This window comes from Phyllobates terribilis, unplaced genomic scaffold (assembly GCF_046119375.1).
Source record: "Phyllobates terribilis strain yellow unplaced genomic scaffold, ASM4611937v1 Scaffold_9__5_contigs__length_417890890, whole genome shotgun sequence".
Lineage (NCBI taxonomy): Eukaryota > Metazoa > Chordata > Amphibia > Anura > Dendrobatidae > Phyllobates > Phyllobates terribilis.
Genome location: NW_027362769.1, coordinates 302,465,560 through 302,492,381, shown reverse-complemented (window position 1 = coordinate 302,492,381; position 26,822 = coordinate 302,465,560). Strand labels below are relative to the sequence as shown.

General features: G+C 45.6%; 1 protein-coding gene across 1 annotated transcript in view; it reads right to left on the bottom strand.

Annotated features, from left to right (window-relative positions):
* Positions 1–23,842, bottom strand: part of FOXK1 (forkhead box K1) — an 81,195-nt gene extending 57,353 nt beyond the window's left edge. The window contains exons 1-3 of the mRNA XM_073647912.1: positions 23,319–23,842; positions 4,934–5,122; positions 1,713–1,866 (exon numbers count right to left, since the gene is read on the bottom strand). Coding sequence (XP_073504013.1) covers positions 1,713–1,866; positions 4,934–5,122; positions 23,319–23,827 — 852 coding nt within the window. The 5' untranslated portion in view covers positions 23,828–23,842. The remainder of the gene's footprint in view (positions 1–1,712; positions 1,867–4,933; positions 5,123–23,318) is intronic.
* Between the last annotated feature and the right edge of the window lie 2,980 nt (positions 23,843–26,822).

Genomic DNA, 26,822 nt, shown 5'->3' with positions numbered 1-26,822 from the left:
CAATCTTCCTCGGTCTGGGGCTCCATGCAAGGTCTCGTCTCGTGGGGTAAGGATGATTCTGAGAAAGGTCAGGAATCAGTCCAGAACTACACGTAAGGACCTGGTCAATGACCTGAAGACAGCTGGGACCACAGTCTAAAACATTACAGTTAGCAACACACTGCGCCGTCATAGATTAAAATCCTGCAGGGCAAGCAAGGTCCCCCTGCTCATGCCAGCACATGTCCAGGCTCGTTTGAAGTTCACCAATGGCCATCTGGATGATACAGAGGAGGCAAACATCATACTTTGGAGGTGCTTTTCTGCAAAGGGGACAGGACGGCTGCATCTTATTGAAGGAAAGATGATTGGGGTCATGTACAGCGAGATTTTGGCCAACAAGAGCATTGAAGATGGGTCATGGCTGGATCTTCCAGCATGACAATGACCTGAAACACACAGCAAGGGCACTTTGGAGTGGGTCTGTAAGAAGCATTTCAAGGTCCTGGAGTGGCCTACGAGTCTCCAGACCTGAACCAAATAGAAAATCTTTGGAGGAAGCCGAAACTCAATGTTGCCCAGCGACAGCCCCGAAACCTGAAAGATCTGTAGATCTGTATGGAGGAGTGGGCCAAAATCCCTGCTGCAGTGTGTGCAAACTTGATCAAGAACTACAGGAAACGTCTGACCTCTGTAATTGCAAACAAAGGTTTCTGTACCAAATATTAAGTTCTGTTGCTCTATTGTATCAAATACTTATTTCATGCAATAAAATGCAAATTAATTACGTAAAAATCATACAATGTGATTTTCTGTTTTTTATTTTTAGATTCTCTCTCACAGGTGAAGTGTACCTACGATAAAAATTACAGACCTCTCCATTCTTTATAGGTTGGAAAACTTGCAAAATCAGAAGTATCAAATACTTATTTTCCCTACTGTATGTATAGTAATAATAAAATATGATAAACTATTACAAAAGTTCATAAAATTAAGCAGAAAAGTCTGAACATAGAAGAGTGCTACAGCCTCTAGCTGTCTGTGCAACTCTAAATATTACTCCCATCCCTTCATCTTGTGTTGCACCCTTCTCACATTTCTGCGTACTTCAGGACAGTCGTTCAGCACATGTTGTCACTTAGGTAACATTAGGCAAGTGTACAGTAATAAAACAAGTGTCAGAAGCGATTATGCAGAGTGAGAAGTATGAATCATGGGTAAATATCTAAAGCACACTTTTGAAAGAGCATTTTCACCAGCAATAAATAAATCACCAGTGCGCATCTTCCCATATTCACTCCCACAAAACTTTTCATTGCCTAAACTGGTGTAAATGAACAGGTAGCGTAGTATAAGTGTGGTAATATAGTCACTGATCACAGACTTCCCCGGTTTTCAGCGCTGCTCTCATCATCTTCTCGGTCACATGATTTCTAATCCGGATCACAATGGAGTTTGTGTGTGAGCCGGGGATCGCTATTACAATTTAAATCTATGGAACGTCAGAGTTGCATCTAATTAGATTGTAAAAGTTACTTTTGGCTCACACATAAAGCCTAGTGTGATCCAACAAGTCAGAATAATCGCCACAGTAGGTTACTGTATTTACACAGGTTTAGACAAAATGTTTTGTGAAAATGCTTCTTTATGTGGCAATTACTTATCAAAACCAGAGCCATGAAGCCTGTATGTCTGTGTTGTCACCTATGACTTTATTAATGATCGGTACATACTTTGGGACTGTCTCCTCCAGATGTTTCCGCTTGTTGGTCGGTTGCAGCTTTCGCACATTCCGCTACCAGCTTGAGCTCCGATGCAATGTTATGTATGAAATGTAAACCTGAAGATCCAGCCCCTCGAGGACTGACAGGACAGGAATTGGGAACACTAAAAATGGAAAATGTGTATTAACAAAAGATACTTTTGATCAGGAGGACATTCAACGCTCCATATCAATAACATGACTTCACAAGGTCATCCGGGCAATTATAATCCTATGTAGTATGGACTAGAACGTAACAAAGTGAGCATATACAGCGGGTGAAATAAGTATTGAAGACGTCACCAATTTTGTAAGTAAATATATTTCTAAAAGGTGCTATTGATATGAAATTCTCACCAGATGTCGGTAACAGATGTTGGTATCCAATCCACACAGACAAAGAAATCAAACCATAGATGTCCATAAATTAAGTTATGCATAACAATAAGAAATGACACAGGCAAAAAGTATTGAACACATGAAGAAAGAGGTGCAAAAAGCCATGGAAAGTCATGACACCAGCTGAAATCTATAAGTAATTAGAGATCAATCATGCCACTTGGCAAATAATAGTATCAGCTTGATCACCTGATGCCCTATAAAAAGGGGTCTCATTACCAAGGTGCCACACAAGAAACATCTCATGATGGGTAAAACCACTGAGCTGTCTCAAGATGTTCGCAACCTAAGAGCTCTTTCACACGTCAGTATCTCCGGTACGTGTGGTGACAGTTTCCACACGTACTGGAGACAGTGACACACGCAGACCCATTCAAATGAATGGGTCTGTGCACATTTCAGTGTGTTTTCACGGACCATGCGTCCGTGTGATCCTCACGGAGACATGTCCGTTTTTGGACGACAGCACAGATCACACGGACTCATTCAAGTCAAGGTGACCGTGAAAACATGTACCGCACACGGATGCCATCCGTGTGACACGCACCGGCGCTTGTGAATCAGTGTACAGTTGGCGCTGTTCGCAAGCGCCGATTCTGAACACTGCCCTCAGCATGGCTCCCTGCCGCCGCTGTGATCAGTACCAGCAGGGACAGTGATGAGGGTAGTAGTATCTGCTCTAGCAGTGTCCCCCTGCGTAAAATAATCCATACACTCACCTGTTCCGAGTGTCCCCCGCTATAATCCATGCGACCGAACAACAAAGGAGCCGGAGAAAATGAAGCGCTGCAGCGAGCGGCCCCGAACTTACGCTGAGCTCAGGAGCTGTGTCCTGTCACTCACTGAGCGCAGCTCCGGGGCCGTTCGCTGCAGCGCTTCATTCTCCCCAGCTCCTCTGCTTGCCCAAGAGCCAAGGACCACCTGTGGAGAGCTACAGAAAGACCTGGAATCAACAGGTACGATTGTTTCAAATTAAACAATAAGTAATGCACTCAACCTCGCACGATTCCACTGCTGAACAAAAAGCAAGTTCAAGCGCATTTAAAAAGTTTGCACAGCAACATTTAGACAAGCCTGTGAAATACTGGGAGAAAACAGTCTGGTCAGATGAGACCAAAATTAAACTCTTTTGGATGCCATAATACACACCATGTTTGGAGGCCAAAAGGCACTGCATAAACACCATACCAACAGTGAAGTTTGGAGGTGGGAACATGGTGTGGGGCTATTTTCAGCATATGGCACTGGCAAACTTCATATAATTGAAAGAAGGATGAATGGACAAATGTACTGAGACATTCTTGATAAAAATCTGCTGTCATCTACCAGGATGAAGATGAAAAGAGGGTGAACATTTCAGCAAGACAATGATCCCAAACACACAGCCAAGGAAACTCTCAATTGGTTTCAGAGAAAGAAAATAAAGCTGCTAGAATGACCCAGCCAATCACCTGACATGAATCCAACAGAAAATTTATGGAAGGAACTAAAGCTCAGACTTAATAGAAGGAGTCCACAGATCCTACAGAATTTGAAGTGTTTGTGTGGAAGAAAGGGCCAAAAATCCACGTGAGCAATGCATTTGACTAGTTTCTCTATACAGGAGGTGTCTTGAGGCTGTCCTCACCAACAAAGGCTTTTGTATGAGTTATTAAATACATTTCACTAAGCGTGTTTAATACTTTCTCCCTGTGTCATTTCTCATAACTTAATTTATGGACATCTATGGTGTGATTTCTTTATCTGTGTAGATTGGATGGGTTGTTACCGATAACTGGTGAGAATTTAATGTCAATTGCACCTTTAAAATTATATTTACTTACAAAATTGGTGACGTGTCAGGTACTTATTTCTCTGGCTGTAGATTTATAGATACATAAGTTCATGGAATCTATTTGCCAAAAAGCATAAAGAAACAAACAGGACAAGTGCAACCATTGTTACAACGCATCTAACAAGATATAACCAGTGTTATGCTGGCCATATACATAAGATAGCTGTCAGACGAATGATCGTTCAACTTCCCCATGTACAAGAATGCTCAGTTTGGCCGAGTATTATGTGTATTCAATGAAGGGAGAGGAGAAAGCAGCTGCCAGACTCTTCTGGTAGTGGCTTATCACCCCTGAAAACAAAAGGATCTGCCATTGAAATCCCAAGATGGCGTCGGGGAGAGATGGGGGACCCCCATACACATCGGATGTCGGCTGCTCCCATCGTAATTGGTGGATTCAGCCAACTTTCATGTAAAGTGTATAATAAATCTATCATTTAGTAAATCTTTAAATAATTCTCTTACCAGAACAAATATATGTTTTTAGGGCAGCAAACAGTATCTTTATACTTACTTACCGTACATACATTTGTTAAGTAAGCAATAATGGAAACATAGCACTCACTTAATGCTGACCAAACCATAGGCATCATGAACCAAAGCCTGGCTGCACGATTGCATCCAGATATGTTGGGTGCAGGACCACTGGCAGAAACCTAACTAGTCCAGCACTGATTCTCCTTGCACCGCTCTAGGTAATTCACAGGTCTTTCCCATGTGTATACATAAGGAGAGACATATCAGTCAATGGGAGCGGTGCAGGGAGAAGCCAGCCAGAGGTGACATCGGATGAGTCTCGCCTTGCCCTTTGGTCCCCAGCTTGCATTTGTGCAGCCATGCTCCGTTTCATGCTGCCTTTGGGTTGGGCATGAAGAGTGACAACACCATGACATCCATCTTTTAGCAGATCAGCTGCTATCAAAGATGAGAAAATCGGCTATATGTAACAGGAACCTCACCTGATGGTTCCCGTTGGTGAAGGTAAGGGACTGGCAAAGCTTCTCAGATCTGGTTCTGGTATGTGGATTTTCAGAGGTGAAATGTGATGATAAATTGGTGAAGGCGGCATGGGAGGTTTCACCTCCTTTTCTTGATAAAGAGCACAAAACTTTATCTTTATGACAGTGCTGGGGAATCGGAATGTGCACCTGTAAGAAATAAAGTCACGTAAATTAAAACTGAGACTACATGTTGTAATGCACTGGTAGTACTAGATTATTAGTACCAGCTCAAATGGTGACACGGTATTGTATGCACTCAACGCTGGGAGCTTCAAATGTACATGCTGAGGAAAACACCACCACATACTACAATAATCATAAATACAAGTACACTTAAAATATATGAACTGACAATAGATTCTACCAACACATATGCTCCAGTCGGTTATCAGAGTGACTGGATGTGAAGAAGTCATTAAACTCCATGAGCGCGGTGGATGATACGCAGACACGACCTATTTTCAGCTCAGATCCAGGCCTGTTATCTTGTAGTGGACACAGCAGAATGACATATGCTCTAGCATTGTCTTCAGTAGTTACCGTATATTCCGGCGTATAAGACGACTTTTGAAGACTGAAAAATCTTCTGTCTAGTCTGGGGTCGTCTTATACGCCGGTAATGCTTTTGAACTTTCAGAAATTGACATGCGGGGATACTCTGGGGGTGTTAATAAGCTGCCGTGGCCGTATCCCTGCCATGTCGGAGTTAATATAAGGTGGAGGGAGTTAAAATACGGCGGCGGTAGGTCCAGACAGTCAGCGCTTCTGTGCTGAAACGGACACATCGCTGCGTATTCCCAGCTCCGGACACAGCGCAGGGCTTCGTGCCGACAGCTTTCACTTGTCACAGAAGCGCTGCGCTGTGTCCGGAGCTGGGAAGTTCGCATTGCTTCTGTGACAATATATGAAAAGCCGGCAATTCAGCAGCGGCATAAGCCGGCACCCGACAATTTGTCATGTCAGTCACTTATATTAGAAGTACAGTGACAGTGTTGCTTACTGTACTTGTCATTTAGTGTAAAGGATTTATTAAAACAAATAATAGTGTTTTCAGGCACCGTCTCTTTAAAAAAGCCGGCCGGCAATTCAGCAGCGGTACCCGACAATTTATAACAGACAGAATAGAGCTTCACACATAGATTAGATAGATAGAAACATGTCAGTCACATATATATGAAGTACAGTGATAGTGTTGGTTACTGTACTTGTCATCTAGTGTTAAAATAAAGGATTTATTTTAAAAAAAATTGGCGTGGGGTTCCCCTTAATTTTAGGCTCTAGCGGAGGTTAAGCAGACAGCTGGGGCAGATGTTTGAAGCCTGGGAAGGGGGTAATACCCACGGAGCTTCCCAGGCTACTAATATCAGCCCCCAGCTGAATACCTAGCCTTTACTAGCTATTAAAATGGGGGACCCCCCAAAAAAAATGACGTGGGGTCCCCCCTAATTTAATAGCTAGCAAAGGCTAGGCAGACAGCTGGGGGCTGATATTAATAGCCCAGGAAGGGAGCCATGAATATTGGCCCCCTCCCAGGCTAGAAACACCAGCCGTCAGCCGCCCCAGAAATGGCGCATCCATAGGATGCGCCAATTCTGGCACTTAGCCTCGCTCTTCCACGCTGCCCTGGTGCGGTGGCAGGGGGTAATAGGGTTGGGGCTTATAATGCCAGCTGACATCAAGCCCAGGTTAGTAATGGAGAGGCGTCTATAAGACACCCCCATTACTAACCCCATAGTAAAAGTTAAAAAAAACACAAACACCCAGAATAAAGTCCTTTAATTGAAATAAAGACACAATTCTTTATTGTTCTAAATTAAACCATACTTACCATCACGCCCATTCCAGCTGAAGCCAACGATCTCCTGCAATAAAAGAAAAATAATAAAGCAACCTCATCCTTACCTTTCCATGGTTCCCACGACGGCTCCAGCTCTGCTACATCGAGATGACAGGCTGGACCGCAGCAGAACGCTGCCATCCAGCCTGTCATCCCGCAGACACTGAGAAGCGCAGGCTTGCTTGCGCTCTGCAGTGTCTGGCTGTGACGGCATCCAGATGAGCCGACAATGAACTCAGCTCACCTCCTGGACGTCCGTCACTGACAGCGTGGGAAACTTCTACTGCGCATGCGGGGAGCAGGAGAATTTTCCCACACTGTCAGTGACGTGCATGAGGTGAGCCGAGTTCATTGGACATGACCTCGGCTCATCTTTATGCCGTCACAGCCAGACACTGAGGAGCACAAGCAAGCCTGCGCTTCTCAGTGTCTGCGGGATGACAGGCTGGACGGCAGCGTTCTGCTGCGGTGCAGCCTGTCATGTGAATGTAGCAGAGCTGGACCGGTCCTGGGAACCATGGAAAGGTAAGGATGAGGTTGCTTTATTATTTTACTTTTATTGCAGGAGATCGTTGGCTTCAGCTGGAATGGGCGTGACGGTAAGTATGGTTTAATTTAGAACATTAAAAAATTGTGTCTTTATTTCAATTAAAGGACTTTATTCTGGGTGTTTGTGTTTTTTTTAATTACTTTACTAGAAATTCATGGTGGTCATGTCTAATATTGGCGTGACCCCATGAATTTCGGGCTTAGGGCCAGCTGATAATGCCAAGCTGGCCTTAACCCCTTTATTACCCAGTGAGCCACCACACCAGGGCCCTGGATGAGTTGGGTACAGCGCCAGAAGATGGCGCTTCTATGAACGCGCCATTTTCCGGGGTGGCTGCGGACTGCAATTTGCAGCGGGGGGGGCCCAGAAAGCTTGGGTCTCCCTGCGCTGCAGATTCCAGCCCCCAGCTGCCTAGTTGTACCTGGCTGGACACAAAAATAGGGCGAAGCCCCACGTCTTTTTTTTTTAATTATTTCATGAAATAATTTAAAAAAAAAAGGGCTTCCCTATATTGTTGTGTCCGGCCAGGTACAAATAGGCAGCTGGTGGTTGGGGGCAGCCCGTTCCTGCCTGCTGTACCTGGCTGGACACAAAAATATGGCGAAGCCCACGTCAACATTTTTGGGAAAAATTAATTACAAAATTAATAATAATTTAGGGACTGCATCTTTATTAACCCCTCAATTGTCATTTAGTGTTAAAATAAAGGATTTTTTAAAAAGAAAATTGGCGTGGGATCCACCATCATTATAGTCTCTAGCGGAGGTTAAGCAGACGGCTGGGGCAGATGTTTGAAGTCTGGGAAGGGGGTAATACCCACGGAGCTTCCCAGGCTACTAATATCAGCCCCCAGCTGAATACCTAGCCTTTACTAGCTATTAGAATGGGGGACCCCCCCAAAAAATGACGTGGGGTCCCCCCTATTTTAATATGTTTATGAGTGACAGTTTTCCTGCTATATACCTGCATGTCATAAGAATTTAAATTAAAAAAGGACCATGTTAAATTCAAATCTGTTTTTTTAAAATTTTTACCGGTGTTTGGTATGCGTTGGAAAAGGGGTAGTCTTATACGGTGAATATATCCTAAACTCTATATTTTAACAGGAAAGTAGGGGGGTCGTCTTATACACCGGAATATACGGTATATATACAGAGAAAGAAAAATCTACAGAAGACTTTTTGGTTCTATGTATCAACTGTTGCCCATCAAGGTCAAATTTTTGTTTTTGCACTTTTGCTTTTTCCTCCCAAGAGACATCATTTCTTTTTATTTTTCTATTGACATAGCCGTATGAGGGCTTGTTTTTTGCAGGACAAGCTGTAGTTTTTAAAAGCCATTCATTTTATAATACAAAGTACTGAAAAACAGGAAAAAAATTCTACAACTGTTGGCTGATTGATGGGCTTTACTTGACAAAAAAAAAAAAAAAAAAGCTGTATAATCCTTTTTGAAATTTTTCATAAAATAGAGCATTTTTCTTTAGTCCAGCCTTAGTTCATTTTAATATCAGGCGGGAAAACTTTGCAAAGGCATTTTACAGCCACCGTGCCATGAATTTTTGAAGTACACTAGCCTCATCAGGTCTAGGAGATCTATTTAGTAATGTATGCAGTATGCATTATGAAATCTAGTGAAGGATCAGCTTTAGGGCGGCAGCAGACGAGCGTATGAGAAATCATGCGAGATTCATCCAGAAAACTTGGACATTTCTTTTTCAAATTTTCATTCGTGTGTACGTTTTTAAATCTGTGTGACATTCCTGTGCGATCCGTTTTCATACTTCAACATTTAAAACATGTATATAATCAAATACAGTTTTGGAGGTTTATAAAATCAGTCCATAAAAAAATAAATCAGATACCACTGGATGTTTTGTGGGATCCGCTTTTTTTTTTCTTTAAAGGGAACCTGTCACCAAAAATAACGCTGTTAACCTGCAGATATGCGGTTAATCTGCAGGTTAACAGCGTTATTATGCTGCCCGGCTCCTGCATGCAGCCAAATGCAGCAGGGAGAACATGAACTTTATTCTCCCCACCAGCATTCAGTATTCAGCCATGGAGGCCAAGTTGGCGCAGTCATTGCTCTAAGAATTCAGAGCAGCCGCTCTGTATTCTACGAGCAGTGACTGAACCGGCGCTACCCCCGCCTCTATGACTGAATGTCAAATGTTGGCAGAGAGAATAAAGTTCATTTTCTCCCCGCTGCATTCGGCAGCGTGCAGGCGCCGGGCAGCATAATAACGCTATTAATCTGCAGATTAACCACATATCTGCAGGTTAATAGCGTTATTTCTGGTGACAGGTTCCCTTTAAGCACCAATACTCGAATGGACGAATCTCATCCACCACTCGGAAGAAAGTAGTGCATGCTGTGATTTCTATCTCACGATCAGACCAAGAAAAATATCGCACATCTGATCAGCCCTATTGAATTACATGGGTCAGTGTGCGGTCCATGTTCTATCCGATAAAAAAATCAGACAGCATACATCCAATTTATAGGCTCGTCTGCATAAGCCCTTAGGATATGTATTTTCGCAATTAAATAATGTTGCCAAAATATGAAAAATCTGTAAGGCTTTGTCCCCACTATGCGTTTTTCAAGCGTTTTTGCCGTGGAATTTCCACAGCGAAAACGCTTAAAAAACGCTTGGTAATACGTGCCCCATGGTCCCCAATGATAATCCGCATGTGCTGTGCACATGCTGCGGGAATTTCCGCTGCGGATTATCATTGCGGAAAAATATGCAGCATATCCATTAATTTTGCGGACACGCAGCGTAATTGCCGCCAATGACTTGCATTGAATCGCTTAATATCCGCATGAGTACATGTGCGAATGGTACCCGGGTCTGGAGAAGAGGAGACTCTCATCCAGACCTGGGTACCATAGAACCTGTTAAAAAAAAGAATTTAAAATAAAAAATAAAGATTATACTTACCTTCCGATGGCCCCCGGTCTCCTCAGCGATGCGTCCGGTCTCTTCTACGGCTAGCGATGGTCTAAAAGGACCTGCGGTGACGTCATTTAGTCATGTGACAGGTCACGCGACAGCCGACATCAGCAGTCGCGTGACCTGTCACATGACTAAATGACATCACCGCAGGTCCTTTTAGACCATCGCGAGCCGTACAAGAGACCGGACGCACCGGAGAAAAGATCGGGGGCCATCGGAAGGTAAGTATAATCTTTATTTTTTACTATTTTTATTCTTTTTTTTATCTATTAACTTGGTCACACTATATAAATACATGCCGGTTGCATGGATTTATATAGTGTGACCAAGTTGTCAAGCACTTTCCAAGTGATGCTAAAATCGCTTGGAAAAGCGCTTGATAACCCGCATGCAGAAATGCTTGCAAAAAAGCTTGACAAACGCTTCTACCTGGCAGGAAAAACGCATGTAAAATCCGCATGCGTTTTTCCTGCCAGGGAGATGCAGAAAAAATCTGCAGCATTTCTGCATCATGGGCACTTAGCCTAACAGCTGCATGCAGGGGATTGGTAAGTCCACAGGACGTCCTAACATCAACGTTAATTATTTTTACAGCATGTGAGTGGCAATTTTAAAACTGAATTCAGATGGACCTTCAATGTGGATTCTCATTGTAAATTCTCTGCCACAAATATGCATTATGTCAACTCAGTCTTAAAAAACACCTTTCACTGAATTATTTATTTTAATGCAAATTTTCCCTTCAACCAACTGGGCACAGACTTGTTTAAATGGGCCAGCAACAAAGAGGAAAAAAAGAAAATGTCCACTGGGAAGGGCACTGCTGCAGCCTGGGGCACGGGAAAGCGTCAGCAGCGCTGGAGAGCTGGGGCGCAGCAAAGCGGCAACGCTGGAGAGCTGGGGCGCAGCTAAGCGGCAACGCTGGAGAGCTGGGGCGCAGCTAAGCGGCAACGCTGGAGAGCTGGGGCGCAGCTAAGCGGCAACGCTGGAGAGCTGGGGCGCAGCTAAGCGGCAACGCTGGAGAGCTGGGGCGCAGCTAAGCGGCAACGCTGGAGAGCTGGGGCGCAGCTAAGCGGCAACGCTGGAGAGCTGGGGCGCAGCTAAGCGGCAACGCTGGAGAGCTGGGGCGCAGCTAAGCGGCAACGCTGGAGCGCAGCTAAGCGGCAACGCTGGAGAGCTGGGGCGCAGCTAAGCGGCAACGCTGGAGAGCTGGGGCGCAGCTAAGCGGCAACGCTGGAGAGCTGGGGCGCAGCTAAGCGGCAACGCTGGAGAGCTGGGGCGCAGCTAAGCGGCAACGCTGGAGAGCTGGGGCGCAGCTAAGCGGCAACGCTGGAGAGCTGGGGCGCAGCTAAGCGGCAACGCTGGAGAGCTGGGGCGCAGCTAAGCGGCAACGCTGGAGAGCTGGGGCGCAGCTAAGCGGCAACGCTGGAGAGCTGGGGCGCAGCTAAGCGGCAACGCTGGAGAGCTGGGGCGCAGCTAAGCGGCAACGCTGGAGAGCTGGGGCGCAGCTAAGCGGCAACGCTGGAGAGCTGGGGCGCAGCTAAGCGGCAACGCTGGAGAGCTGGGGCGCAGCTAAGCGGCAACGCTGGAGAGCTGGGGCGCAGCTAAGCGGCAACGCTGGAGAGCTGGGGCGCAGCTAAGCGGCAACGCTGGAGAGCTGGGGCGCAGCTAAGCGGCAACGCTGGAGAGCTGGGGCGCAGCTAAGCGGCAACGCTGGAGAGCTGGGGCGCAGCTAAGCGGCAACGCTGGAGAGCTGGGGCGCAGCTAAGCGGCAACGCTGGAGAGCTGGGGCGCAGCTAAGCGGCAACGCTGGAGAGCTGGGGCGCAGCTAAGCGGCAACGCTGGAGAGCTGGGGCGCAGCTAAGCGGCAACGCTGGAGAGCTGGGGCGCAGCTAAGCGGCAACGCTGGAGAGCTGGGGCGCAGCTAAGCGGCAACGCTGGAGAGCTGGGGCGCAGCTAAGCGGCAACGCTAGAGAGCTGGGGCGCAGCTAAGCGGCAACGCTGGAGAGCTGGGGCACAGCTAAGCGGCAACGCTGGAGAGCTGGGGCACAGCTAAGCGGCAACGCTGGAGAGCTGGGGCACAGCTAAGCGGCAACGCTGGAGAGCTGGGGCACAGCTAAGCGGCAACGCTGGAGAGCTGGGGCACAGCTAAGCGGCAACGCTGGAGAGCTGGGGCACAGCTAAGCGGCAACGTTGGAGAGCTGGGGCACAGCTAAGCGGCAACGCTGGAGAGCTGGGGCACAGCTAAGCGGCAACGCTGGAGAGCTGGGGCACAGCTAAGCGGCAACGCTGGAGAGCTGGGGCACAGCTAAGCGGCAACGCTGGAGAGCTGGGGCACAGCTAAGCGGCAACGCTGGAGAGCTGGGGCACAGCAAAGCGGCAGTGGCAACGCTGGAGAAATGGGGCACAGCAAAGCTTCAGCAGCGCTGGAGAGCTGGGGCACAGTAAAGCAGCAGCAGCGCTGGAGAGCCGAGGCACCGGTCCCGACTGTTACAGATGATGCTCTGCTTCTCTCCTGAACTCTGGTGCTACACTGGCATGGAAGGGAAATGGCAACTGCTGAGTTATCACAGTTCATGTGAGAAAAATCTCATCTGAGGAGAACACCACAGAACTTCTCTGTGGGTGTTTGCTTTTTCGCCCTCTATGACGCCGCCATGTTTTGATTAGCCAGCCTCATAGAGGAGAAAAAGCAAACACTCACAGAGAAGTTCTGTGGTATACACCCAGTTGGTTGAAGGAAAAATGTTCATATTGGGTGTTCTTTATTACCAGAGGGCATAACTTTTAGAATGGAGGGGCACAGAGAAAAAGAAAAACTGTTCCAGAATCGATGGAGCAGAGTCAATTGGAGGACGTACTAGTTTAAATTTAAAAATCCAGTAAACGGTCCTCTTTAAATCACTTGTCTGTACAGGAAAAAACAACTCTCAGCCAGACCTAGTCACAAACAATATGCTGGAGGGCCAAGACCACACATAAAAATGAAGCAATCACCAAATTTAACATGGCCTTAGACTTGAAGTGTTGTCATTCAAGAGCATATATGTTGCTAGTTATAGCATGGCTTTAGTATAAAAACTGTGTAACCCATTCTCCATTTTACTATCCCACCTGTCAGAGCAAGTCCCTTACTGGTTGCTGGCCCAGCATCTCCTTTATAGCAGCAGCACTGACTACATCCACAGTACTACACACAATGCCCTCAAATAATAAGAGCAGGCCATTGGCATCTTCCTTGGCAGTAACATTATCAAATAAGTCCTTTAGTGAGTAATAAAGTATATCTGTCCCACTATTCCCAATAATGACAACAACAGCCTCCTCAATAGTACAAGTGGCACTTCTTCCCAGGGTGGATCAGTAGGAGTTCTCCTGTCTGAGCAGAGGAACAGCGTTCCTCTTGGATGACAATGTGAGGGCTGCAGCTCATCAGCTGCTGCTGATTGGCGGCAGCAGATACGTGACACTGCTCATGTCAGGAGATCAGCGCAGGACTGGGAGGCAATTAGATTTTTTTTATTAATTATGCTGCAACTTGGGGCTTTTAATAAGGGATTTTCTAGCAGTGGCAACCCCTTTAATTTAACTTCCATAGGAATTTAGAAAAGTTTTGAAATGTTGAAAATATGTTATGTTGTATTAATCTAATCAAAAAAACTGTGATATCCGGGATGTAATAGTGGTGCCCCGTGATGACATTTCACTACAGTATAATTGTTATTACTAATGATTGGCCAAGGGGGTAAGTTTCTCCTTGTGGAGAGTGTCAAGCTGGCGTAAAGAGACTTGGGTAAGAGGCAGTCTTCACAATGAGAAATGTTACCGCTTTGACACTGTCAGAGGCCTCTCACCCAGCCAAACTAGACCACCTGCTATGCATTGATCATGTAGGCCAAAACCCCAAAACACGTATTCTGCAAATAGTTTCTGGTTTGGTTTCTTATCCTCAGTCATGTGGGTCGATATTGGCTTTTAAAGATTTCCACATCCATAGGTGGCACTAGAGTTTAAGACCTCTTTGAAGAGGCTTTTTGCATAATTATTGATATTTATGAAGAGGCAAAGTCGGAGCCGGAAAAAAAATGAGGACTTGGAGCAGAAACTTTGGCTTACTGATGATAAACCGGAAAAAGTCAGCTCACCCATATGAAGATGTAGCCAAGATGCACAAAAATCTTGTGGCACAGCACGTCTATAATGGCCAAAACAAAGCCAGCACCCAGGTCTTCTTCTAAAAATATTTATTTAAAATCTTTAAAAGCCACAATATCCAATACCAGTAAAAATAGCAAGTGCTTTGGCTTACCGACTCCATTGCCTTGGTTCCCTGATATTGCATTACTGATTACAGCAGGGCCATCCCTCTCATCCATCTCACTAGGTACTCACCCTGTTCTTCATCATTTTAGGAAAATTTCGGTATAAAATTTAAATTCACTTAGGCTGTGTGCACACGATGCGTTTTTAATGCGTTTCCGCGGCGTTTTTGCAGCTGCGGAAACGCCACGGAAACGCATTAAAAACGCATGGTAGAAGGGAAGCAATGTTCCCCAATGGAAATCCGCATGTGCTGTGCCCATGCTGCGGATTTTTCCGCAGCGTTTATGCTGCGCTCAAAAATCCGCAGCATGTCCATTAATTTTGCGGAAACGCGGCGTTTTCGCCGCCATTGACTTGCATTAGAACGCGCCAATACCGCAAGACTGCCTCTGTACTTGCGGTATTGGCGCGTTCTAATGTGCGGATGGTACCCGGGTGTGGAGGAGAGGAGAGTCTCATCCACACCCAGGTACCATTAAAAAGCTGTAAAAATAAGAATAAAATAAAAAATAAATGTATATTTACCTTCTGCCGACCCGCGCACCGCTCCTGCTTGGTTACCGGCACTTTGCAGTGAGTTGAAGGACCTGCGCTGACGTCAGAGTCATGTGACGGGTCACGTGACGCTGACGTCGGCAGGTCTTTCAATTCACTGTTGCGGCAGCCGGGAGAACGGAGTGACCGGGACACCGGGGGCCATCGGAGGGTAAGTATACAGTACATTTATTTTTTTATTTTTACCACTCTCTCGGGTCACACTATATAAATCCATGCTGTTTGCATGGATTTATATAGTGTGACCTAGTTGTCACAAGCACTTTCCAAGTGACGCTAATCGCTTGGGAAGCGCTTGTCAATCTGCATGCGGAAATGTCAGTGGGACCGCTTCATTTCCGCATGTCCCTGGCAGGAAAACGCATGTACAATCCACATGCGTTTTTTTCTGCCAGGGAGATGCAGAAACGCTCAGGAAAAAATCCTGAGCATTTCTGCATCGTGTGCAAATAGCCTTACACCCCCCCCACCTAAAAAAAAATGGATAGATGGATGGATGTATAGAAAAAAATACTGTATTTCTGATCTGTGTGCATGGAATAGGGGGAAGTTATTTTTTTCCACCTTATTGCACTATCCAGCAGTTTGAAAATCATTACTAGACAGCTTTCCATTCTCACAAGCTGGAAGCACATGGATTATCTAATTAGACAAAGGCTAGATCAGCACGTCCATTATGCCACTGGCTAGAAAGCACAGCACTGCTTCCAGTAACAGCCTGTGACTGAGCTCCAAGTGTTTGCATTGTAAACAGCTGCAATGTGTTATGTTCTGTGTGACAGGAGAATCTACATCCTGACAACAAGAACCTTCCCACTAATCACTCGGGAGGTAAAGCCCCCATACACATCACATAGCCGTCAGCTGAACCTTCATTCTCCCCCTATACCCACATACATAGGAATGGCAGGCTCGGCCGAGCACTTGTGTTCTCTAGAAGAGAGCCACTGCCAGACTCATCTTCTGGATAACACAAAGATGAGGCGTTGGAAATCCAACACACTGGGTCGGATCCTTCTTTTCCCTGACATAATCTGTCTGTGGAGAATCGGGAGGCCCCCATACACATTTGACAGTCAGCCAATCCCATAAATATTGTATGACTTAAGTTTAATATGTATGGGGACCTTAAAGGAGATGTCCACTACTTTAACATTGAGGACCTATCTATAGGATAGGGCATGCCCTATCTATAGGATAGGGCATCAATGTATGATCGGCCGGGGCGCCGATCAGCTGTTATTGGTGTCAGCGGCCAGACGAGCTTACCTGCGGTGCTTGGACGTCAAGTTGTAGTGGCCGGCGCTTGTTACTGCACATACGACTCCTATTCAATGGAATGGGAGGCGGATGTGCAGTACCCTGCGGCGGCCACTACAGACGGACAGCCAAGCACCGCAGGTAAGGACTTCCGGCTGGCAGCCGTCGGCACAGATAACAGCTGATCGCCAGAGGTGCCACCTGCGAGGCCCCGGCCGATCATACATTGATGCCCTATCCTAAATATAGGACATCAATGTCAAAGTAGTGGACAACTCCTTTAAAGAGGTTGTCAATGTCTGACTGGATGGGGTCCGACACCCACCCCCGCCGATCAGCTGTTATCAGTGTCAGTGACCGCTGGCCGAAAGTAGTCACTTGCTGAGCTTCTCCGTTTACTTGTAATGGCCGCCGCAGGGTACTACACATCTACCAACTATTGATATGAATAGGAGGCTGATGTGCAGTACCAAGCCTTGGCTTGGCATGACTACAAGTAGACAAAGCAGTTCGGCAAGTGATTACTTCCAGCCAGCGGCCACTGCCGCCGGCAAAGGTGCCAGACCCTGGCCAATCAGACATTGATGACCCATCTTAAGGATAGGTCATCAATGTAAAACAAGTGGACAATCTCTTTAAGTTTCAATAATGTTAGCCCAGCATGCTCTCCACTGCATTCTTAGTAGGACCGAAGCGACGACAGAGGGTGGGTGATCACTGACCCAACGAAGGGGATTAGGTGAATCAGGAACTTAGCTATTGACGAATACACTTGGTAACAGTAAAAACTTGGAAACCAGAAACATAGGAAGCAAAGAGGGCAGACAGCATGAAAATGATAGCAATTTTCAGAAACAAATACAATTCACTCTTCAAGTCCTTCCATGGAGGCCCTGGTTCATTAGGGCCGGCAATTTTCACACTGGTCTTGATGAGGAGGAATGCTGGAGTCAGAAGCTCCTGATTTATCAAGAGGAGCACACCTGTTAATGAATCAGGAGAGATTGATGAGTGGCTTAAGAAACGCCGCCGCTCGTCACGCACTAGTTCCAACCCCTTAGTCAGACCTGGGCGGAAATTTCGTGAGGGCTCTAAATGTCACAAAATGTTAGCCCAGCCTCGCATTACACCAATATGTTGCGACTTTTCAAAGCTTTCTACGCCAGAATTCTGGCATAAAAGCTTTGATGAATCGGGCCCTATGTACATGGCGCTGCTACTACATGACACCTTGGAACTGTACAACTGAAACAGACAGCAAAAATCCATATAATATCCACATCTAAATGAAGCCTTAGACCTACAGTACAGACCAAAAGTTTGGACACACCTTCTCATTTAAAGATTTTTCTGTATTTTCATGACTATGAAAATTGTACATTCACATGACTTCATCAAAGCTATGAATTAACACATGTGGAATTATATACTTAACAAAAAAGTGTGAAACAACTGAAAATATGTCTTATATTCTAGGTTCTTCAAAGTAGCCACCTTTTGCTTTGATGACTGCTTTGCACACTCTTGGCATTCTCTTGATGAGCTTCAAGAGGTAGTCACCGGAAATGGTTTTCACTTCACAGGTGTGCCCTGTCAGGTTTAATAAGTGGGATTTCTTGCCTTATAAATGGGGTTGGGACCATCAGTTGTGTTGTGCAGAACTCTGGTGGATACACAGCTGATAGTCCTACTGAATAGACTGTTAGAATTTGTATTATGGCAAGAAAAATGCAGCTAAGTAAAGAAAAACGAGTGGCCATCATTACTTTAAGAAATGAAGGTCAGTCAGTGCAAAAAATTGGGAAAACTTTGAAAGTGTCCCCAAGTGCAGTTGAAAAAACCATCAAGCGTTACAAAGAAACTTGCTCACATGAGGACTGCCCCAGGAAAGGAAGACCAAGAGTCACCTCTGCTTCTGAGGATAAGTTTATCCGAGTCACCAGCCTCAGAAATCGCAGGTTAACAGCAGCTCAGATTAGAGACCAGGTCAATGCCACACAGAGTTCTAGCAGCAGACACATCTCTTCAACAACTGTTAAGAGGAGACTTTGTGCAGCAGGCCTTCATGGTAAAATAGCTGCTAGGAAACCACTGCTAAGGACAGGCAACAAGCAGAACAGACTTGTTTGGGCTAAAGAACACAAGGAATGGACATTAGACCAGTGGAAATCTGTGCTTTGGTCTAATGAGTCCAAATTGGAGATATTTGGTTCCAACCACAGTGTCTTTGTGCGACGCAGAAAAGGTGAACAGATGGACTCTACATGCTTGGTTACCACCGTGACGTATGGAGGAGGAGGTGTGATGGTGTGAGGGTGCTTTGCTGGTGACACTGTTGGGGATTTATTCAAAATTAAAGGCATACTGAACCAGCATGGCTACCACAGCATCTTGCAGCGGCATGCTATTCCATCCGGTTTGCGTTTAGTTGGACCATCATTTATTTTTCAACAGGACAATGACCCCAAACACACCTCCAGGCTATGTATGGGCTATTTGACCAAGAGGGAGAGTGATGAGGTGCTACGCCAGATGACCTGGCCTCCACAGTCACCAGACCTGAACCCAATCGAGATGGTTTGGGGTGAGCTGGACCGCAGAGTGAAGGCAAAAGGGTCAACAAGTGCTAAGCATCTCTGGGAACTCCTTCAAGATTGTTGGAAGACCATTTCCGGTGACTACCTCTTGAAGCTCATCAAGAGAATGCCAAGAGTGTGCAAAGCAGTCATCAAAGCAAAAGGTGGCTACTTTGAAGAACCTAGAATATAAGACATTTTCAGTTGTTTCACACTTTTTTGTTAAGTATATAATTCCACATGTGTTAATTCATAGTTTTGATGCCTTCAGTGTGAATGTACAATTTTCATAATCATGAAAATACAGAAAAATCTTTAAATGAGAAGGTGTGTCCAAACTTTTGGTCTGTACTGTACATATACACATGTATCACTGGAAGGAGGACATAATGAGAACAGGCTGCTTGTGGGAGAGAACCCAATGCTTCCATTAGGGTGCTTTCACACTGCGTTCAGGTAGCTGTTCTGTGGCCCTGTTGAGGTTATGTCTGAACCCCCCCACAAAACGGGATTCAGGTGTATGCGCCGACGGGGCCATAGACTATAATGGTGCCGACAGAGCAAACATGGGCTCTGTCGTGCATCATTTTTGGGCGTGTACACCTACTGGAGGCGGACACCCAGATGCAGGCTACTACGTTTAAGTGTCCATCTCTAGGAGGTGTACCAATGCTGCAGGGCCACCGAGCATGTGCATGAATGCAGTTGTGAAAGCACACTTACAGTAATACAGGGGGCAGTGAGGGTCTGCTCCAGGAGACTGTTCTGATCAGCACAAATCTCAGGAGAAAGACACAGGTCCTGACCCTTTCACTGCCAGCATCAGTACTCCAGTACTCTTAAGGCAATCAAACTGGGAAAAAGCAGAAATTTGGAAGCCTCTTACATGTTATTTTTTACATCAATGAGATTTGTAAAGTTTCGTAACTTTCCATGCTGGACGAATTCATGTTCACATAAGCCTTCTTTCTTGATCATTGCTTAAAGTAAACCTCTCTGGTGACCTCAAATTGTTTGCGTGTCATTGATCACATCTTTGTCGAGGCATAAAAATTGTTGGTTAACAGCAGAACCCTGGGTGTAAACAGGGTATGTGCTATTAAGATATGAAGGGAACGATCAAAATAATAGTATGAACTTCCCTCTCAATCAGTACATGAAAAATCGTAGCCGATGAGCGTTGATCACTATGTGCAGTTTATCTCTCTGTGTATAAAACCCAAAGGCTGTCAGGTTTCCACAGCTTTGATGGAAAGAACAGCAGAGCACACAGTATTATTCTACAAACTGGTCAGGAGATGATCCTTCTCTTTTAATTGGGACCCAAACTCATCCCAAAGCAGATCAGTTTCCACTAGATCTATTTACAGGTGCATCTCACTAAATTAGAATATCATCAAAAAGTAAATTCATTTCAGTTCTTCAATATAAAAAGTGAAACTCATATATTACATAATCATTACAAACAGAGTGATCTATTTCAAGTGTTTATTTCTGTTAATGTTGATGATTATGGCTTCCAGCCAATAAAAACACAAAAGTCATTATCTCAGTAAATTAGAATAATTAACAAAAAACACCTGCAAAGGCTTCCTAAGTGTTTAAAAAGGTCTCTTAGTTTGTTTCAGTAGGCTCCACAATCATGGGGAAGACTGCTGACTTGACAGATGTTCAGAAGTCAGTCATTGACACTAAGTAAATGCAAACTAAATTTAGTATTTCATTTGGAAATCAAGGTCCCAGAGTCTGGAGGAAGAGTGGAGAAGCCACAATCCAAGCTGCTTGAGGTCTAGTGTGAAGTTTCCACAATCAGTGATGGTTTGGGGAGTCATGTCATCTGCTGGTGTAGGTCCACTGTGTTTTATCAACACCAAAGTCAGCGCAGCCGTCTACCAGGAAATTTTAGAGCACTTCATGCTGCCCTCTGCCGACAAGCTTTTTGGAGATGGAAATGTCATTCTCCATCAGGACTTGGCCCTGTCCACACTGCCAAAAGTACCAATACCTGGTTAAAAACAACAGTATCACTGTGCTTGATTGGCAGCAAACTCGCCTGACCTTAACCCCATAGAGAATCTAAGAAGAAGATGAGAGACACCAGACCCAACAATGCAGACGAGCTGAAGGCTGCTATCAAAGCAACCTGGGCTTCCATAACACCTCAGCAGTGCCACAGGCTGATCGCCTCCATGCCATGCCGCATTGATGCAGTAATTGATGCAAAAGGAGCCCCGATCAAGTACTGAGTGCATTTACTGAACATACATTTCAGTAGGTAAAACATTTCAGATTTTAAAAACATTTTCAAGCGGTTATAAAGTATTCTAATTTACTGAGATAATGACTTTTGTGTTTTCATTAGCTGTAAGCCATAATCATCAACATTAACAGAAATAAACACTTGAAATAGATCACTCTGTTTGTAATGACTCTATATAATATGAGTTTCACTTTTTGTATTGAAGATCTGAAATACATTAACTTTTTGATGATATTCTAATTTAGTGAGATGCACCTGTATCTCACAGGATCTGTCTTAAATCCTCACATCTACGAGTGACAGATGACAATGACATGAACCCATTTGTCAAAGTGAGTGTGCCCTACAAATCAGAAATAAAAAGGGGAAATGTTAAATCGCCAACACAGCTCTTCTGCTAGACGCGAGTGGGGAATATTAATGTTATTAGCAGTGAATGCAGACTGCTATGCCGTGCGGGTGCACTTTATGAATGGTCACCAGTCGGGATATGTTCACACTTCTTTTTCAGGTGAATTCTGCCTGAAAAAGTGGCCAAACTAATGAACATATGCACAGTAATACGGCTTTCTCTGAATAAGCCCAGTCTTGACACTTATTTTAACCGCTTGAGGCACCCAAAGCCCTGAGGCGGCTAAAAGAAGTGTCCGGTCCATTCTTCTGGCCGGAGGCGAAGACTCCGTAAAAGACATCCCAGGGGACATCACAAAAGACCCTTCAGGGAAAACTCAGCCGGTGTTCTACTGAAGCATCTTCTGCTTCAAAAACGAAGCAGATACGCCCTCAGGGTACGTGCACACAGCGTCGTTCAGACGGCGGTGTACCCACTGAGGTTTCCCACAGGATACGCCGAGGTCTTTTTTCCTGTAGAATCTTTTTCTGGTGTGTCTGTTTCTTTTCATTGACATTTTGATATAAACTACTGTCTGGCTTCGAAGCCGCCTGGAGAATGGCCAGGTCACCTCTTGTAGCCACATCACGGCTTTCGAAGCCTGTAGCAGTTCACAGCTCAATAAAGCCTGCACATAAGGCCACGAGGTGCTGACACTGTAAGGTACGCGGGCATTCTTTGTAGCATCTTATAAGGGCTTTCTAAGGGGATTTCACGTGGAATACGTCTGATAAGACCCCGTGTGTCAGACCCTGTGGATTCTGGAGCAGATTCTACTTCGAGATCCTCTTTGAAAACGGTTTTGAATACTCTTTAAATAAGGCTACGTTCACATTGATTTTTTCTATGAGGAACATGCATTATTTGATGCATTCTCTCAGCATGGTTTTTAGATTTTTTTTAATTACATAGGATGTGCTCTTTGACACACTTGTGCAGCAAAAACCTTAAAATCCTCACCAAAAAATGTGCATTTATATACCACATGTTGTAAACCGAAGGTAAAATGTGACGTGCACTATAGCGATAGGCGCATTTCCCAATTCAAATGATTATCTATGAAAAACAGTCTGATCACGAATATGGTGTGAATGCCATGTGCACAAAGAAGCAACATGTGAATTCTTGAGGCGTTTCTGCTTGAAAACGGCGTCAGAATTGCCTACTGAAGAAAAATACTCCCTCTTTAGAGAAAGAGCAGCAAATAGCACTTGTGCACAGAGCGGCCAATCAGAGGGCAGGTTGTATTTTCTCAGTGGCGCTCACAGAATGAGAAGCAGGCTCTGATTGGCTGCTGGCTACAAGTCACTTTCACCTCGACCGTTTACATGGCTGACATGTCGCAACTGTCAGAGAAGGCGCAGGGCAGGATAGCTCACATTACAGCACTGGTAGTGTCGCACAGACGTGTCGTTCGCTGTACAGCAGACTTCCCCATGAAGGCAGAAGCCGCTGTGTGGCTGCAGCCTGAGCTCCGCGCAGCGCCTGCACCACGTTTTCTCCCAGTGTTGACATAATCCTCGATAGAGAGCGCCAGGCGCCATAAAGTGAGAGCAGCCACGAGTGACGAGCGCACGAGGAAACTCGCCCCACGCGTCCCCTTCCCCCATAGTGTAGGCCTCTACTCACTGGCTGGAGAGCTGCAGAGGGGGCGCCCCCCGCCGCTGGAAGGCCCTGTCCACAAACACCCCGTTCTTGCCCAGGCAGCGCAGGTAGAAGTGCGGCTCCACGAAGTTGATCTGAAGGTGGCGGCGGGAGATGAAGCTGGAGCGGCCCATGTTCACATCCACAGACCCCTGGCTGGAGTCACGGCCGATGATCACTTGAGAAGTTCGCATGAAGAACTCAAAGTCTCGTCCCTCCAGACGGGCCAGTGCTGGGGGGGCTTCATGCGGCGGAGAGGCCAGGTCACAGGCTGCAGGGCGCCCCCCGGACTGCACGGGGCTGCAGGGGGCAGAGCGGAGCGCCAGCAGGGCCAGCACCCCCGAGTCTTCTCCAGGCTCCATGGCGGCCACGGCGCGGTGCCAGCTAGGATTGTTTTGGTTGTTGAAACTGAGTAACTGCAGGCGGGTAGACGGGCGGAGCGGAGGGAGATGGCCGGCCACAGGGGGAGGGACAGAGCTCAGGTACTGGGACATGCAGGGCGCATGGCGGGGGGCTCCTGCTGCTGCTACTGCAACACGGGGAGAACTGAGCACTGCTGTCCGCACACCCACCTCAGGAGAAGGGGAGAGAGGCCGCACAGTGTCCCCCACATAAGGAGCTGGCACATAGGGCACAACACAGCTTTTCACCTCAGATTCCGCCTGAACCACCTCTAAAAAAGCCCAAAACAGTGAACATTTGCATGGAGATGTCTAAACGACTTGTGCATGTGTTGTCTTTCATTGCTTCTTATTAAAGGGAATCTGTCAGTAGGACGAACCATCCTAGGCCGTCTATGCGGGCATGTAGGTCATAGGAAGCTGAATAATTTGATATCTCCGATCATATGTCTTATTCCAGAGAAATCCATGTTTCGTTTTGTTTTGTTTTTTTTATATGTAAATGAGCTGTTTGGATCTATGGGCAGGACACTGATCTGTATGAGAATCTGTCTCCAGAGATTATTGTAAATGAAAATAGGAGTTACCAGAGTGAGACATGTAGAGCCGGAGAGCAGACTGTCAGTCATTACATGTCTCACACTGGGAATGCCCTCTTTGATTTACAATAATCTCTGGAAGCAGACTCTCATACAGATCAGTGTCCGGCCCATAGATCCTGAACAGCTCATTTACATAACATGGATTTCTCTGGACTAAGAGATTGGATCTCAGATATCAAGGTGTCATTGTATTCAGCTTTCTATGACCCGCATGCCCTTACAGATGGCCTAGGAGGGTTGATCCTACTGACAGTTTCCATTTAATGCTTTAGGCTGTATCTGTGAAGCATCTAAAAGAAGTGACCAGCCCATTCTTTTACCACCACCATGTTATATATAGAATAAGATAAAAAATCCAGAGACACTGCAGAAATTTCCAAAAAGATGTAAAAGAAGAATCTTCAGGAAAAACACCCATTATCCTGGAGCATCTTCTGCTTCAAAAACAATGTGGGTACGCTGGCATCTAAAAGAAGCCATGTGCATGTATTCTTAGGGTTTTTACCACATTTTAGACACTTATTTTTTTGTCTCTAGTTGCTAAGTCATGTTTTAAATAAAGCTGGTTTGTTTTTGACACTTCCTGGTATTTGGCTTTGAAAAAACTTTATTGAGTCAGTCATGTGCGGATTACATGCATTTTTGATGTGTTTCCCCTGTGCAATCACACCACAAACAAATGTGTGTCTTATACCTGCACATTTTCCAGATCTAATACAAGTCTATGAGGAGAAATGAGGCCATAAAACTCAGCGTACCCACAAGAGAAATTGCCATGTTACTTGAATTTTTTTGAAACTATGCAACATAAAAAAAAAAATCACCAAAACTCATCGTAAGCACACCCGCTAAAGGGAATTTTGTTTGTCTTTTATTTAAAAAAAAACATTTTTTTTTTTCTAATCATTTGTGTTGTTTTTTCACTTGTCATGAAATATTTTGAATATTTTGAGTGATGTTTATTTTTTAATTTGCCATTAAATAAACGATTTTCATATTTCCCACTCTTGATCATCAGAGGGAACTAATGTGAAAAAATGATAGAGGCAAGCAACATGCAAATTTGTAGTTCCCTTATTCTCAACTGACATTACACCTCATCACATTAGCCAAGGCAGCCATAGTATGGCCTTTTAGTTTTTACCACAGACGTCACTTCACTTAAAGGGAGTCTGTTACCCTCGAAATGCAAGCTGAACTAATTAAACAGTTATGTAGGGGACTTAGCCCTTATAAGAATCATATGTAAATATTTCACAACTTTCAACCTTTCAGTAAGGCCCTGACAAAATTGGCTTCTGCGTGCCGGGTCATTCCATTTTGTATCAGTTGCCCATCTATGGAATTTAGAGCTATACGTCTCTACTGACCGATTTCCCTGCTGAAGGCGACGCGGCCTGGACTCAGCCAAGAAGATTCGGTAAGGGTTATCATAGATGAGGGCTAGAGCCCTGAAGAACCCCTCCACAGACTGGAGACAAACTGAACCCTGTGGCAAAGAGAAAGCCCAGGATTGAGGATCTCCTTGTAGTAGTGAGATCACAATTCCCACTCGCTGCTCCTCTCCAGAGGAGTAAGGACAAAGTTTAAAATACTGTTTGCAAGCTTCCTAGAACACAGAAAAACTTGTCCCTACCTCCTAAAAGTCTGTGCGGGAGGGCAACCTTGGGTTCAAGCTGGATCGGCCTACCCGCAGAGACTCCCAACATTAGAGACCTGCAGCCGCTGTTGCGGCTGCTGAACCTCATAACGCAGGTAAGTCACTCCTAGAGACAGCTTGCGCAGCTGCTCTGCCAGCTCTGTAACTGAATCCATGAAGCAAGGGAAAAGGAAAAACACAAAACCAAATGTCATTTTTTTCCCCCTTATTAATGTACTACCGGCGATAATGTCACACAAGGTATGGGAAAGACTAAGTGCAACATGAAGGAAAGGGGGAGGAAGCCCACACACTAGGGAAATTGAGAGTGGAGACCCCTAGGCAGATCTAATAACACCCTACCTACCCTACATTGGCTCCACACCCATTGCCGAGCAGGACCCTAAACACTGTATATCCCTAGAGCTTGGCCCTAGATAGGGAGGGGGTGGGGTGAGCACTGGTCAGGCCCCACTACAAACTAAAGACAAAAAGGTAGACAAACAAAGGGGATTAACTTAGCTTGAGCAGACACCAGAGAAGTAATGCCAACTGTCCTCCAAGGACACCAGAGAAGAAGCCAGCCAACAGCTAGTGCTCTAAGCATGCACAAAAGAACGTAGAAGTATCACCGGCAATTGCCTGGACCAAACTGAGAGTTTTTAACTCTCATGCAAGGGTGTGTCAATCAGCAGCAGGAGGAAGGTCGCCGCTGGGTCTTAAAGGAAGAAGGATTAAGAAGGTGTCTGCAATGCCAAGCACAGTGAACTTCTACAGTCAGATCCAGAGCGACTGTCTATTACACCTGACACACCTGTGACTCTTGAGTTTCACAGAACATTTTTTT